This window comes from Talpa occidentalis, unplaced genomic scaffold (assembly GCF_014898055.3).
Source record: "Talpa occidentalis isolate TD23 unplaced genomic scaffold, MPIMG_talOcc4v2.1 talOcc4.2, whole genome shotgun sequence".
NCBI classification, from domain to species: Eukaryota; Metazoa; Chordata; class Mammalia; order Eulipotyphla; family Talpidae; genus Talpa; species Talpa occidentalis.
The window spans coordinates 27192033-27206833 of NW_023602073.1; the positions used below are offsets into that span (position 1 = coordinate 27192033).

The following is a 14801-nucleotide window of genomic DNA, read 5'->3' on the forward strand; positions in this document are numbered from 1 at the left end:
CTCCCAGCGCCTCCCTCACCTGGGCCTGACATGGGGTTTGGCTGGATTTCCCTGAGGACGGGGCAGGCCTGGCTCCAGGGTCTTCTGGCCTCCAGGCCTGAGTTGTCTCTTGAGGGCCCCAAGGTCTGTCCATCTCCAGCCTCTTTCTGAAAGTTCCTGGGGCAGGTCATGGTGTGGGGCTGCTCATCCTCTGTAGGAGGAACCCGGGGAGGACACTCAGTGTGCACATTTTATCTGTGAGTGCTCAGGGATTTTCTTGAACTTTTTTCATCATTTCTACTGTCCATTCATTGACACGTGTGTTATTAATTAGTTGGAATCTCCTGGTCGATAGACAGTTTTTCTTGTAGGTCTTCTCTCTACTTGTCATTTCTTTTCCATTTACATTATTTAGTGGAAGTGAGATTTTAATATTCCAATTCATCTACTGAATTATTCATTTTTGTGATTAAATCTCTAAATTTCAAGAACTCTGAGCACATGCAATTTTTGTAAGTTTTTTTTCTTTTTCTTTTTTGTTTAGTACTAGAAAACAATGAAATTTCCCTATATATGCAAGGGAATCTACATCTAAATGAGTGTCTGGAATCTGTGCGGGGTGAGGGGGTGATGGGGAACAAGGGTGTGTCTCCTGAGCTAAGGTGTAAGATAGGGGTCTGGGACCTCCAGGAGAGAGGAGGGGATCACATGGCAAGGAAAGGGTGGCTCATAAGATGAAGACCAGATTTTCTATAATTATGTTTGCCCTGACTTATAGGTAGGTTTCTCGGGTACAAAGCTTGTTTTTGGTAATACCCTAATTTTGGGTTAAACCAGCAAATTTCATACTAGGTAGTTATAGAAGTGGTAGCTGTTTCCTAAGATGAACCCCTGATGAAGCTCAGATGGAAATAATTCACATGCCAAAGTGGTCTGTCTTGGGGACACCTTTCTGAACATCTGGGGGAGGCCTGTCCTTCAGTGCTTAATAAATGAGGGGAAGAGCAGATGAGGGTGAGGATGGGGCCAGGACCAGGAGTCAGATTAGGCTACAGGCCTCCTCAATATGGTTGGTCCTGGGGCAGGATGTGGAGGGGGGCTGAGGGCAGAGGGGACAGGCTGTTCTGTGGGGCCAGAGCACGATGTGTCAGGGGTGGAAGTGACAGATGTAGGAAGAAAAAATCTGATTTCCTTATGCTTAATTTTTTTTTAATATTTATTTTTTTTTACATCTTTTGATACTATAGACAATAGTGGTTGGGACCTGTTAGTGCTCCTGCTTCTCTGCTTTCACAACAAACACGCTCCTTCCTCCTAGCACGGGGCTCAGGTAAGGTTTACAAATGTCTTTATCACCTTTACTCAGTGTCCATCTCTCCTGACAGTGCAAGCTCCACGTCTCTAGGGTCCTCTCTCTGCTCCCCATTGTATCTGCAGGGGAGGCAACTTGGGGAGGCAGGAGCCAGCCAGGGAGAGGGATGCTGGGAAGCGAAGGGGAGGCAAAGGCAGAGAACACTTGGGAGATGCTCCCTGGTTTCCTGAGAAGAGCATTTCTCAAAGTGTGGTCTGTGGAGCCCTTGAAGTCACCCAGAACCTTTCATGGGATCCATGATGTACAATTATTTCCAAAACATCACTTAGACACCATTTGCCTTTCACTATTTTAGCATTAGCTGAGGGAAAAATTAGTAAGAGTGGAGCTTATAGTACCACTGCAGAAGCAGTAATTCTTTACCAGCACTTACCTGCAGAGACAAACATTAAAGCCAGTTTCACTTGAAAAGGTTTGGAAAAAGTATTAAATGTTGCCTTCATTATTGCATCATCCTCAACTCCACATTTTAAAATATCTGGTGTGCTGATCTGGAAGGACACACAGAGCACTTCTGCAGCATCCCCAAGCACTGTGTCCCAAGGAAAATATTTGTATGAGATGAATTAGACTCTTTATTTGTGGGCAATACCATCCTTACCTGAAGGGATGAATGACAAAAACTAAGGTTATTTAAATTTGGTTAATTAGCAGACAATTTCCTCAAAATTAATGTCTATTTCTTGAAGAAAATCAACAGTTACAAATGATAGTAATTTTGCCTGATAAAATAAAAGCTCTAAGAGAAAACCAGAATTATGAATAATTGAGTGCATCACTACTTGACAATTTACAGTATGAATTTTTCTTTTGTGATTTATTTAAAAATAAATCATTTTTTGATTATTTGATTCCAGTGTCATTAACACTGAGTATCTATGTAACTTAAGAAACAATGTATCACCTTAAAAGATCATACATTAGCAATATGCAGGAGAGGCCTATGGAAATGTAACAGAATAGGAAATATTCCATGATATTATTTCAACTTTCACTTTGCAAATAACCTTTTAAAACTACCATCCTGTATAGTTTTAATTCAGTATCACAGTGGAATGTTTGCAATTATCTGAAAATACTACTAGCTTCTTCATTCCTCCAGGCTGCTGCTTCTCCCAGCCCAAATCCACTCCTCCCTAAGGTGGGGAAGGGAATTTGGAGCCTCCCCTTTCTGTGGATGTCACCCTGTCACAGCATCATGTCTCCCTCTCACAGGCTCTGTGGGGTGGTGAAGACTTGATGACCCCACACTCACCCCCATTCTCTCTCCCCATTTCCTGGGGGTGTCCAGGGAAGACAATCAGCATCATCCTGCTCCAGTTGCAAAGTCTCCAAGGACCCTCCTGGACTCCTTCTCCCCAGACCCCTGGATGGGGTGTGATGCCCCTCACCCTCCTGCTGCTGCTCTGGGGGTCCCTGGCCCTGATGGAGACCCGGGCGGGTGAGTGCGTGTCCAGCTGGACACTGTTGCTCCAGGAGGGAGGAGCAAGGAGCCCCCTGCGGGTGCAGGACCCCAGGAAAGGCTCATCTCCTCCCAACCTCTTGTACCCCTTCAGGCCTGTTGTGTTCTGGCCTCTTCTGCCCCTCCCGCCTGCCCTGAGTGCTCCGGTACCCCAGAGTCTGGGCCCTTCTTGGCCCACAGCCCCTTTTCACTCTCACGGCCCCGCCCCTTTATCCCCTTCAGGCCCATCTCCCTGGGCCCTGGGCCCGCGCTGAGAGGAGGGTCAGCCAGGGTCTCCCCTTCCGGCCCCCAGGCTCCCACTCCCTGAGGCTTTTCCACACGGCGATGTCCCGGCCAGGCCTTGGGGAGCCCCACTACATCGCCTTGGGCTACGTGGATGACACACAGTTCGGCCGGTTTGACAGCGACTCTCCCGGCCAGAGTGCGGAGCCGCGGGCGCCCTGGGCGGGGCAGGTGGGGCAGGAGGCCCTGGACGAGGAGACTCTGATCCAAAGGAACAACGCACAGTGGTTCAAAGCGCTCCTGAGGGACCTGCGCGGCCGCTACAACCAGAGCGAGGACGGTGAGCTACGCGGAGCGGTGCCAGGGTCAGGTCACACCCCCATTCCCACCATAAGGCCGGGGTGTCCCGAGTCTCAGGGTCCACTGACCCCTTGAGGCTAGTGGATCTGCCAGGCCCCTCCACCGGGAAGAGCCCGGGGATGTTCCTGCCTGAAATTTCATTTTCAATTTACGTTTATTCAAGGAGGGGAGGGTAGGGGTGCAGGGGGGTGACCTCAGGACTGACAGCAGATGTGGGTGTCAGGGTCTCACACCCTCCAGAGGATGTTTGGCTGTGAAGTGGGGCCAGACCTGAACCTCCTCGGCGGGTATGACCAGTTCGCCTACAACGGCGCGGATTTCATCTCCCTGAGCGAGGACCTGCGCTCCTGGACCCCCGTGGACTCGGGGGCTCAGATCACCCAGCGCCTGTGGGAGGCGGCGGGCAGGGCCGAGCGCGTCAGGCACAGTGTGCAGAGCAGGTGCCTCCCGTGGCTCCTCAAATTCCTGATTTTGGGGAAGGAGGTGCTGCAGCGCACAGGTAAGAGGGGCCACAAGGCCTCGGACCTCCCCTCTCCTGGCGCCCCTCAGGGGAAATGGAATAATGGACAGAACAGCACCTGCTTTCTGGGCAGAGAGGGAGAGTCCCCCTGGGTTTCATGTTCTGTGCTAGACAGAGACTCGCCCAGAAGACACCACTTTACCGGACGGTTAAGAGTCCAGTCTCTCCTGAGGGAGGGAAGGCCATCCTGAAATAACTCTTCCCTGGATCCTTTGACCTGGTAGCAACCCTGGGAACTATGAGTTTCTCTTTCAAGGTCTTGTTTTTTGGTCTGAGAACATTTCTGGATCTGACTCCTGCCTTTCTGTGTCATTTATCTTCCACCCAGGTCAGGAGCAAAAAGTCTGTGTTCTCCTACCCTGGGCTCTCACCTGATTATCACAGATTCCCCAGACTAGGCTGGGTTCTGGGTTTTGTGCTTCCTCCCTCCAAACCAATTGTCATGTCCATTCTGAGGATGGTCAGTGAGGCTGCTTCAGTGTCCAGGAAGGAAAAAACCAGAGTGTGAATGCTTTGACCCTTCTCCTCAGATCCCCCAAAGACAGAGGTGACCCTCCACCTCACCTCTGACCATGAGGTCACCCTGAAGTGCTGGGCCCTGGGCTTCTACCCTGCGGAGATCACCCTGACCTGGCGGGATGGGCAAGACCTGATCCAGGACATAGAGCTGGTGGATACCAGGCCTGGGGGGAATGGAACATTCCAGAAGTGGGCAGCTGTGGTGGTGCCTTCTGGAGAGGAGCAGAGATACACGTGCCATGTGCAGCATCAGGGGCTGCTGGAGCCCCGAGTCCTGAGATGGGGTGAGGAGGGGGATGTGGGCACTGAGCTTCTTCTCAGGGGAATTGGGAGCCCTTCTGGAGTCTTTCAGATGAGGCCTGGGGCTCAGGGTCTCCCCTTCCCTTCCAGTGCCCCCTCCTCAGCCCTCCATCCCCACCGCGGGCATCATTGCTGGCCTGGTTCTCCTTGGAGCTGTGCTCACTGGAGCTGTGGTGGCTGCAGCTGTGATGTGGAGGAAGAAGTGCTCAGGTAGGGAAGGGAGTGGGGGATCATGTCCATTTGGGGCTTTCATATCCCAGGGAGAACTTGCCTACGTGATTAATGGGAAGTACCATCCACATACATATTGCCCAGAGGGCATTTGGTCCAGTCCCCCCTCACCTCCTTTCTTTATGTGGGTAGGTCCCTGGCCTGGAATCCACTCAGGCTGTTGCAGTGGGCCTTCTCGGTGGTAGTGCTGAGACTTAACCCTTAGGACACCAGAGAGGCCCAACACCCTTTTAAAGAGTCAAGTCTTGCAAGAAATTGTTTACTGTTATGTCATTACCATGGATTAAATATTCCCACCATTTCACTGCTTCTGTGGACCTGAGAGGATACAGCAAATTATATGACAACATAGGAGAGTTTCCAAATGGCTGGATTCAACTCATTATTAGTGTATGGTCCACATGCTGGCTTATTTAGGTGCTACATCTTGGTCAATATCTGGACAGTTTCCATCCATGATGGGGATTTTTGTATCTTCAAATCTTAAGGCCATCTATTAAGGGCTCAGCTTACCATACACACCTTTACCTCTTCTTTGACTACAACTGTGGACAATATTTTACACTGTGGGATAGAATTGGAGGCTCATTCAAATATTTCTCCCCTTTGAAGGGAAAGGACCACAGTTATGTGAAGAAGGTGACAGAAGAAAAGCAAAGCAGCCAGCAAGAAATGGTAAAAATGAAAAGTTACTCAATGGAGAGATTACAAAGGCTGAGTAGATTATTGCCCAATTATTAATTTTTTTAAAGATTTTATTTATTTATTTATACAAGTACTGGGTACAGTCAGAAGTGCAGGAGGGTGAGAGAATTCACCAGAGCCAGAGGGGAGAACAAAGAAGGCAGACTGACGAAGTACATTGCTGAGGGGAGCAGCGGGCAGCAGGAGAGGTCTGCGTGCCATGCGGGACTCTTGCCTGGTGGCCAGGAATCGAACCAGCGCTGCAGAGGCTGCGGGCAGCTTCGTAACCCAGCGCTCAACCGCTGTGCCAACCGGGGAGGCCCTTATTAAATATTTTTAATGAGGGAAAATAATCTGCATCCAGCCAGGAGACATAGCAATGGTAGCATTTGAAAGTCCGCATTGAGGGCCCTGCTGAGGGAAGGTCATGCTGAGAGACCAAGAGAAACCAACCTCCTGCGTAAACACCAAGGGTGACCTAAGAGGTGACTGTGTCTTTCCAGCCAGTGAATCTGTAACTTATTTTATCTCAACAATAATTTTTAAAAAGGTGGAAAGAATGTAAATTATTGAGGGGACCAGGTTATGTCCTGCTTTAACTCACCACATTTATTAAGAAAAACTCATTGTGTTTAATAACACCAACGCTCAGCACCATAACAAGGAAACACAAATACAGGATTCAGGTGGTGCCTGGTGTCAGGAGTGAGCTACGTCTTCTGTGCGGGCAATGACCACTTGTAGTACTTTGTTCACGGGGAAGCCTCAGCATGACAGCAGGTCTGATAGAATCTAGTAGTGACTATACAAATGACCCACTTCCTAGCAGGTGAGATACACAGTGTCATCTCCCTGCTACCATGATTCAATCCAGATATGGGATTATTTAACTAAATATTTTGATGATTTTTATTTAAAAGCATTATGTAATAAGTATAGAATTATGTGAATCTAAATATATTTACACAGGGAAACTTGATTGGCTGCTGGATTTTTAACTAAACTGATAAATTGCACTTTTGCTATGTTTCAAAGTTAAAAACCTATACTTTTCTATAAAAGGAAATAATTGCCAAATATTTAGGCTTGTCACTGAAGATTGGTTTGGAATTCATAATCTTTTCTCTGAGTAAGTTGTGGGATTAACAGACCTTTCTAGACAGAGAGTGACATGGTGCAACCTCTTTTTAGAAGCCTGAATCTGGCTGCTGTGCAGAATCAAGAGGTGAAGGTGACCGGAGGGAGGATAAATGTAAGAAACCAGCACAGATTCTAGGATGGAAAATTTGGTAGCTTTATGGGGTGTGATCAGCAAAATAATAGGAAGTCATTGGAGCTGGATATATTTAGAGATGGACTTTACAGTATTTCCTAATGTAACATCTGGGTAGTGAGAAAGAGGGGTCAGGATGCCACCCAACATTTCAGACTGTGAAGTAGAGATGTGCAGGGCCTGTCACTATCCCTGGGTGGATTTCTCACTCATTTGATATAAATATATTACACAGATTTATCAAGTAAAATTTACTAAAGGCATTAATAAATACGTATGAATGTGTATATGTTTGTATATAATAGTATAGTGTGTAACACTGACTCCAGATCCCCGTGGCTTACCCAGCTCTTTCCAGCCCCCTGAGTGGTGAGACATGCAGGCTTTGTTGGTGTGGCTGCCCCAGTGGGCACAGCCAGAGACCAGTGGGAGCAGGAGTCTGAAAGGGCTGGCAGCAGCAGTGGGGGTTTCCTGCCCTGGCACCTGCGTCTGCACGTGGGGGCTGGTGGGCACAGCTCTAGAGGTGGTGGCAGAGGGTGTTTCCTGCCAGTGGGCAGGCAGCCTTCAGAGTGCCCCTCCCCCAGAACAAGCCAGGTCTAAGCAAAGGAGCCCCTAGGGCTTAGGCTTCCCCTCCCCTACCCACCAGAGGAGCTGATTCTGGGCAGCACCAAGGCCACCCTGCAGTGGGTGCCACAGGACAGCTTTGCTGAGGCCATCTCGCTGGGCTACAAATGATAGCTCAGGGACATCAGCTGGGTTTGAATGGACCCCCACCCACCCTGACAGGATCCAGGAGGCCGCTGCTTGAGGACAGGGCCCAGGCCACCCTGACAGCTGTGCCCACTGCAACCAGCAGCGGGAGTGGCAGTGGGTGACATTGGGTGGGCACTTTACCACCAACCACCATCAGTGTCATGGACAAATGTGGCAGTCAATCTGGCAGCAGAGGCTCTCTGTCCCCCCACACCGCCCCAGGGCATGCAGCCCACTAGGGCTACAGCAGCAAAGTCACCTTTGAGATTTGTCATTGCTGCTGACTGTCCGGCACTACTTCCCGGTGCTCTTGCCTCCTTCCCATCCAGCCTGGTGTTCAGACTATGTCTGTGCCTGCTGGGGTGTCTCCTCAGAGGGGGCCCCTCTGGGAGCACCTCCCACTGTCACTGTGAGTTGGATCCTGTCCCAGTACTTGCGGCTGTGCCACTGGCTCCAGGCCCTCCCTGACGGGACTATACCACCATACCTGGGCAGCCTTAATTTGGGACTATTGGACACTGCGGACTGTATCTGGGGTGAACAGCTGCCACTGAGGCCTTAGAAACTATTTCCCTGCTCTCCCGTTTGTTAGAGAAACCTCATTGCTATTCCCTGAGCCTGAGTGGTTGCAACTGAGCACACAGATGAGAACCACAGACAGTGCCCTGTGCTCTACCTTAGCTCTGTCCTTCTGAGAGGGGACCAGGGAGGAAGGGCCCATACCTGGTATAGGAACCTGCACACACACAGGCTGCACGCACACGCTACATGACTCATGATCTGTTTTCTTTGAACTGAAGCTCTTGTTTTAAACTGAGATCCTGCCCTGCTGATGCCCCAAAGAGTGCCGGACACTGACACCCTCTGATGTACCAGGGGCAGGACACCCGGGAGACTGACAGCAAGTTCTGGGGCTGATCATGACGGACACCAGGAGTGTCAGCTGTGACTGGCTGTTCTGATGGACGACTTGCTCAGAACATGAGGGTTTGTCAGCACAGAGAGCACCGGGAGACACACAGGAGAGACATGTGGAGAAGCCGCCTTGCTTCTTGGGTTTGGACTTGAACCAGGAACTTAGAGACGTGGAAGGAGATGCCTGGAAGAGACACCGTGAAGGCCTGAGTTGGATCCACCGCCAGGGAGCTACCCGCATGGGGCAACTATCTACTCTCACCTGCTGCTCCCTTTAGCAGTGTATTTCAGTAGATCTCCCTGTTCTGCTCCCCACTCTGTCTCTGGTGAATCCTCTCACCCCCTGTCCCCCACCACTTCTGGCCTATGCCCCAGCTCTTCTACGCATAAATAAATCTAAAAAAATGTTTTCATAAATCCAATAAAGTTACTTTTCCCCTTTTCTTTAATAGACAATTTTAAATACAGGTATTTTATCAAAGCTTTGTCTGGAATCTTGTGTTTTCAGAAACCAGACTGATCTCAGAGCCTACAAGAAAACAATAACCTGGCACTTCTTTTAGGGGTACAAAAGGTCTGTCATGAGGGTAAGAAGTCCCTTGACAGGCCCAGAAACCCCAGATGTCTTGGGAGCCTCGAGAGGGATTTCCCCAAAGATACAGGTACCGCAGGCCACATCTGATGGTGGGAGCTTGGCTGGTCCTGAGCCCTGACTCCTGGCTTTTAGGAGCTCTCAGTCTGAGGGTTCCTATAAGAAGTTCCAACAAAGCAAAATTAAAAGGTCTGCATAATAATTTCTGTTCTGTTGAATTCATACAAACTGACTGTGGCGGTGTAGTGTCTGGGTGAGGCCAGGGACTGATAAGAGTTCTGGGGGCTCAACGTGCTGTATACTAGGAGCACAACTGTCACGGCCTGTTCTGACGGCTGTTTGCTGTGACTGTCTGTGTGTAACTGATTATAGCAAGGCCAGCTGGAGACGAGATGGTGGAACGGGCCCTTCAGGGTGCGATGCCCCCCATTCTCTCAGATCAATGGCCAGCGATCTGAGAAGTGAAAGTGCTTGTAGATTCCATTCCTGGCTCTGCTTATGGTTTTCTGGTGGTGATGGCAGCAGCGCCCAGGCCTATCCCACCAACAGTTGTAGATATTTTCTGTCTGTGCTGTCAGGTGTGTGGTGTGCACGTGCTTCCTCCCTCTCCGCAGGGCTCTCTGCATTATGGCGCCTTCCTGTGCAGCAGCTGTTTAGCGTGCTGGAGCCCCTACTGCCACATTCCCTGTTCTCCTCACTGCAGGGGACAGGGCCACACAGGTATCTCTGACGTGTGTTATGGCGCATTCTGTCCTTGTTTTCTTCCATGGATTTTATGGCTTCTGGTCTTACATCCCAGCCTATTATCCATTTTGAGTTGATTTTTGTGTGAGGTGTGAAAGAGTGGTCTCGTTTCATTCTTTTGCACGTGACTGTCCAGCGTCCCCAGCACCATTTATGGAAGAGGCTTTCCCTGTGAACCCCTCATCTTAACCTTGTTAACAACCTTTACTGGATTGCACATTGGAGAAAGGGGTTTACTTCTTCCCATCAGTAGTTTTTTTTTTTTTTTTAAAGATTTATTTATTTATACAAGAACTGGGCCAGATGCACAGGAGGGTGAGAGGATTCACCAGAGACAAAGCGGGGAACAGAACAGGCAGACTGATGAAATACACTGCTGAGGGGAGCAGCAGGCGAGGTAGGAGAGGTCTGTTGCGCCATGTGGGACCCTCACCGGCTGGGATTGAAACCACGCTGCAGAGGCTGCAGACAGCTTCACAGTGTGGCGCTCAACTGCCTGCGCCACCAGGAGAGGCCCAGTAGTTTTATTTTCAATTCACAATTCATTTTACCTTCTCCTCTGTCTTTTGGCAACCTTAGATATTTATCTGAAACTATTTCAAAAGCACTTGAAACAATTAAAAAGTAAGAGGTATCTGTCCATTAAAGAGGGAAGTAAATGATTAACCCATCAGCATCAGGACAATTTTTATCTGGCAAGACAGTTCAGTGAATGGGGAACAGTGTGTGTTGACAAAGCAGCAAAAATAAACCCTGAGGAGCTGGAGAGGCAGGAGGGGGGTGACTGTCCTTCCTGTAGGGTGTCCAGTGTTCCGCCCAGAGTTGTCCAGGTGCTCTGTACCCCCCTCTTTTTCCTCCCAACATGGACTCAAGGGCAGTATTGGGGGGAGATGAGGTTTCTGGGTGTATCCTCCAGGCATGGTTTTGAGTCCTAGTTTCCCCTCCTAGTCCCCTCCCCCTGGGGTGGATGGAGCTGGGGGCTGGGCTGGGCTGAGAGCTGGGGTGGGCGGGGGTAACTTTCAGTGTTTTGTTGGGAAACTGTTATCCCATCTTCACTTTCTCTCCATGGTGCTGCTCTATTGTGTTCTTTCACACTCAGAGTGTGCTCTACCTTTATGTGGCAGATGGCAAAAGCCATTTAGAGAATACACATTTGGAGGCCCCGGGGTACCCCTCATTCTGCCTGCTGATTGAGGGTGTTATCTCTAATCAGGACTCATTTCCCTTCTCTGCTGCTCTGTCCCACTGGGTCCCTGACACCCTGGGCAGGAATCCCCCCCAGAGTTAGAGAGGAGAAGTATGAAGCCCTCAGCAGGGATCTGACCCGGTTCCTGCTGTGTTTGGGGCAGGACCTTGTCCTTGTCCCTGGCAGGTCAGAGCTGGGGAGGGACTGACCTTCAGGTGAACTGAACAAGCAGACAGAGCTGACAGGGGCCTTTGGGGTGACCCCGACTCCTTGGGGACAATGTCGTGTGTCCTGAGGCTTCTCAGGGACACCTGCTTACACTGAGGGGACAGGGCTACAGGCAGGCTCTGGCCTGTCCTTCATGGGGGCCTGGGTCTGGGCCTCTGTCCTGGGGAGTCACTGGTTATGATGATGGGGAGGGGAGGGCAGTTTGTACCCCGGGCCCAGGTGCTGGGAATGGAGAGGCCTGGTGCTCTGAGCAGAGTGGGTCTGAGGAGTGGGTTCCGTGGGGTGGGAAGGGAAGGGAGGATGTTTTTCTCCAATAAACCTCGTGGTCTCTAGCAGTGCAGAGGCTCAGCAGCCCTGAGAAGAGCCAGGTCTGTCCTTCTCTGCTTTTGGTATCAAGGGAATGTTGGGCTCATGAGATGTGATGGCAGCGTTCCCTCTTCCTCTGTGTTTTTTGAAGAGCTGAGAAGTCAGATGTTAGTTCATCTTTAAAGATTTTGTAGAAGTCACTGAAAATGTCTAGTCCTGGGCTTTGTTGTTTGGGAAAGTTTTGATCAGTGTTTCAGTGTCTTTGCTTGCAGTTGCTCTGTTCTGAATCTTCCTGATTTAGTCTCAGAAGCTTGTATACCTCTAAGAATTTGTCAGTTTCTTCTAGGTTGAAGTTATTCAATTTATTGACATATAGATATTTAGTATTGTCTTATGACTCACTCTATTCCTAAAATGTCTGTTGTAACTTCTCCACTTTTGTTTCTTATTCTATTTATTAGAGTTTTTTTCTCATTTTTTTCTCCTTGAAGGTGTAGCAAAAGATTTGTCTATTTTGTTTATTTTTTTTTTCAACCAAACCAGCTTTTGGTTTCATTGATATTCTTGGTTTGTCTTTGATTTCTGTGTCATTTATTTCTGCTTTAATTTTTTTCCTTCCATTCTCTTTTGGTTTCATTTGTTATTTCTAGCTGTTTTAAGTGTAAGGTTAGATTCTTTACTTGAACTCTGTCTTGCTTCTGGTGTGGCCTGTATTGCTTTATATTCACCTCTTAGTACTGCTTTTGCTGTGCCCCATGGATAGGTTATTATTTGTCTCAAGGTATTTTTAAATTTCTTGGTTATTTTCCTCCTTAACCCAATAGTCATTCGGTAGTATGTTCAGTCATTATGAATTTATTGACATTTGTTTTGTGACCTACCAAGTGGTTTATTCTGATAACTATGCCATGAGCAATTGAGAAGTCTGTGGAGTGCAGTGCCCTGTAGATATTCATAATGCCTCACTTAGAGCAACAGTTTCCTTGTGGATTTTCTATCAGGTGGGTGTGTCCTTGATGAAAGTGGGGCACTGAGTTTCTTCACCACTACTGTGTTGCTGCCAATATCTATTTTCAGGTGTGTTACTAGTTGCCTTATATGTTTTCCTGATCCTTTGTTTGGTGCATGTATATTGATGAGTGTTATGTCTTCCTGATGTAGGATTCCTTAATCATATGATGTCCATCCCTGTCTCTTGTTACCTTTTTTAGCTGGAAGTTGATTTTATCTTATATGGCAGCCCCTGTAATTTTGGGGGTGCCCAAATCACTTGTGTTTTTAGCCAAGAACTTTTTCAAGTTTATTCTCTTTGTTTACCTTAGTAGCTCCAATGGGTCTCCTGAAGACAGGAGAAAGTTGGGCTTTGTTTTTTGGTCCAACCAGCCACTCTATGCCTTTTTTATCTGTCAGCTCAGTCCATTTACATAAAAGGTGACTAATGATACATGATGATTTTACTGTCCTTTTGTCTTTAGTTACTATCCAGCCAAGAAGTGTGTGGTATCTGGAGAGGGTGGTGATGGCTTCTGAGTCACTGCCTTCTAGTTCCCTTGCTCAGTTGACAGAGTGGTGTCAGGCAGCAGGCCCTGACTCCATAGCCAGGTGGCTGGGTTTCAGACCTGGGCACTGCCATAACCCCCCAGTCTCCATGTCCTTGTTTCTGAAAGGGAATGGGGGAGGGGTGTTAGGACAGTATCAATTCCCAATTCACAGACTGCTGGGGAGGAATCTCCAAGGTCACACAGAGAAAGTAACTGCTGAGGTCATGCAGGCCTTCCATCGGCTCCCTGAGCCACTTCTGTTCCCGTGCCCACATCTGGCTTTCAAGACCCAGCTCTCATGTCCCCTTCCTGCTGAGGGGGACATGGCTCTGCCCTTGGCCCCCTCTTAGGCAGCTACTGCTGCCCTTCTCTCCTCACACACCCCAGGCTACAGGTCCTCGTGAGTGGGGTCACATGGTTCTCTGTGACCCCAGTACCCAGTGGAGTATGTTCCTGGGCACCAGCATGCATTGGGCTAGGGGACCCCAAATGCCCAACTGCAGGTCTGTGTCAGCAGAGTCACCTGGGGTGTGTTTAGAGAGAAGTTCCCAGGCCTGTCCCCAGAGGCAGAGAGTGGGCTCCGGCTGCCCAGGGCTGGGGAGGGGGAGGTGGGGTGGTACCCATGGGCCCAGGCCCAGTAAACAAGGTTGTTGTGGTGATGGAGATGTTCTCAAGATAAAGTATGGGAGGGTTGCCCTGCTCTGTGCTTACCAAAAGGACATGAAAGGTGAGCCTTTAACAGGGACTTGATGGTCATTAAGTTATATCTCAATAAATTTGCTTTAAAAATATATTAAAAAATGGGTCTACAAGTTTCCCTATGTCTGTCCTCCACTGTATCCACATCCAGGGCTTGTGGGGCAGGAAACTGCCTCAGCCCACGAGGAGCTGAGCACAGACGGCTTCACTGCACAGATGCTCTCAAGGAGCCTCCTCTGTGTGGCCCTGCGTCACATGATGAGATGCTGACCTTACGCTGCTTCTGTGATGGGAGAGAGTTTTAGGGGCCTTGAGTGGGAGGCAGCTTATTTTTCATGTGGGCAGAATGGAAATAATGAGTGTCCGGAAGGTCTACTGTGTTAGTTTTCAATTTTCCACCAGTTCTGTGATACACAGGAGGGGAGACAGTTCCCCCTGTGAGTGTGTCTGACTTGCTGGCTCTTCCTCGTGAGGAGAATGAAGCAGAAGGGACGCACCACATCACAGAGTCAGGCTCACATGGGCTGAGACTTCCCGCCCGGGCTCCCCACCTGGTCACTTTCTGGGGTGACTCCCTGCCTACGGTGGACGCTCAGCTAAGGGGACACCCACAGGACAAGGACCTGAGGGTTTTCTCCAGGAGCCACATGCATGAGCTCTGAGGCAGGTCCTTCCACGCTGATCACGGCCCTTCAGATCCGCCAACATCTCGTCCCCATCGCAGCCTCGTGGGACCTGGAGCTGGAGCCTCTGAGTGAGGCCCATCCTGCCGCCTCCCCCTCAGGGACTGTGGAGACGCCAGATCTTTGTTTTAGATGCAAAGTAGGAAGTTATTTTGTGCAAACCATCAAAAAAGTAAGGCGATAAAGCGATCAGTCGCTGTTCCCCACAAGAAACAGTTGCGCTAGAGTAACT

General features: G+C 49.3%; 1 protein-coding gene across 1 annotated transcript in view; it reads left to right on the forward strand.

Annotated features, from left to right (window-relative positions):
* The first annotated feature begins 2593 nt into the window (after nt 1–2593).
* The window catches only part of LOC119251075 (class I histocompatibility antigen, Gogo-OKO alpha chain-like), a 44743-nt gene continuing 32535 nt past the window's right edge, over nt 2594–14801 (forward strand). The window contains exons 1-5 of the mRNA XM_037518573.2: nt 2594–2792; nt 3106–3375; nt 3619–3894; nt 4446–4718; nt 4825–5009. Coding sequence (XP_037374470.1) covers nt 2732–2792; nt 3106–3375; nt 3619–3894; nt 4446–4718; nt 4825–5009 — 1065 coding nt within the window. The 5' untranslated portion in view covers nt 2594–2731. The remainder of the gene's footprint in view (nt 2793–3105; nt 3376–3618; nt 3895–4445; nt 4719–4824; nt 5010–14801) is intronic.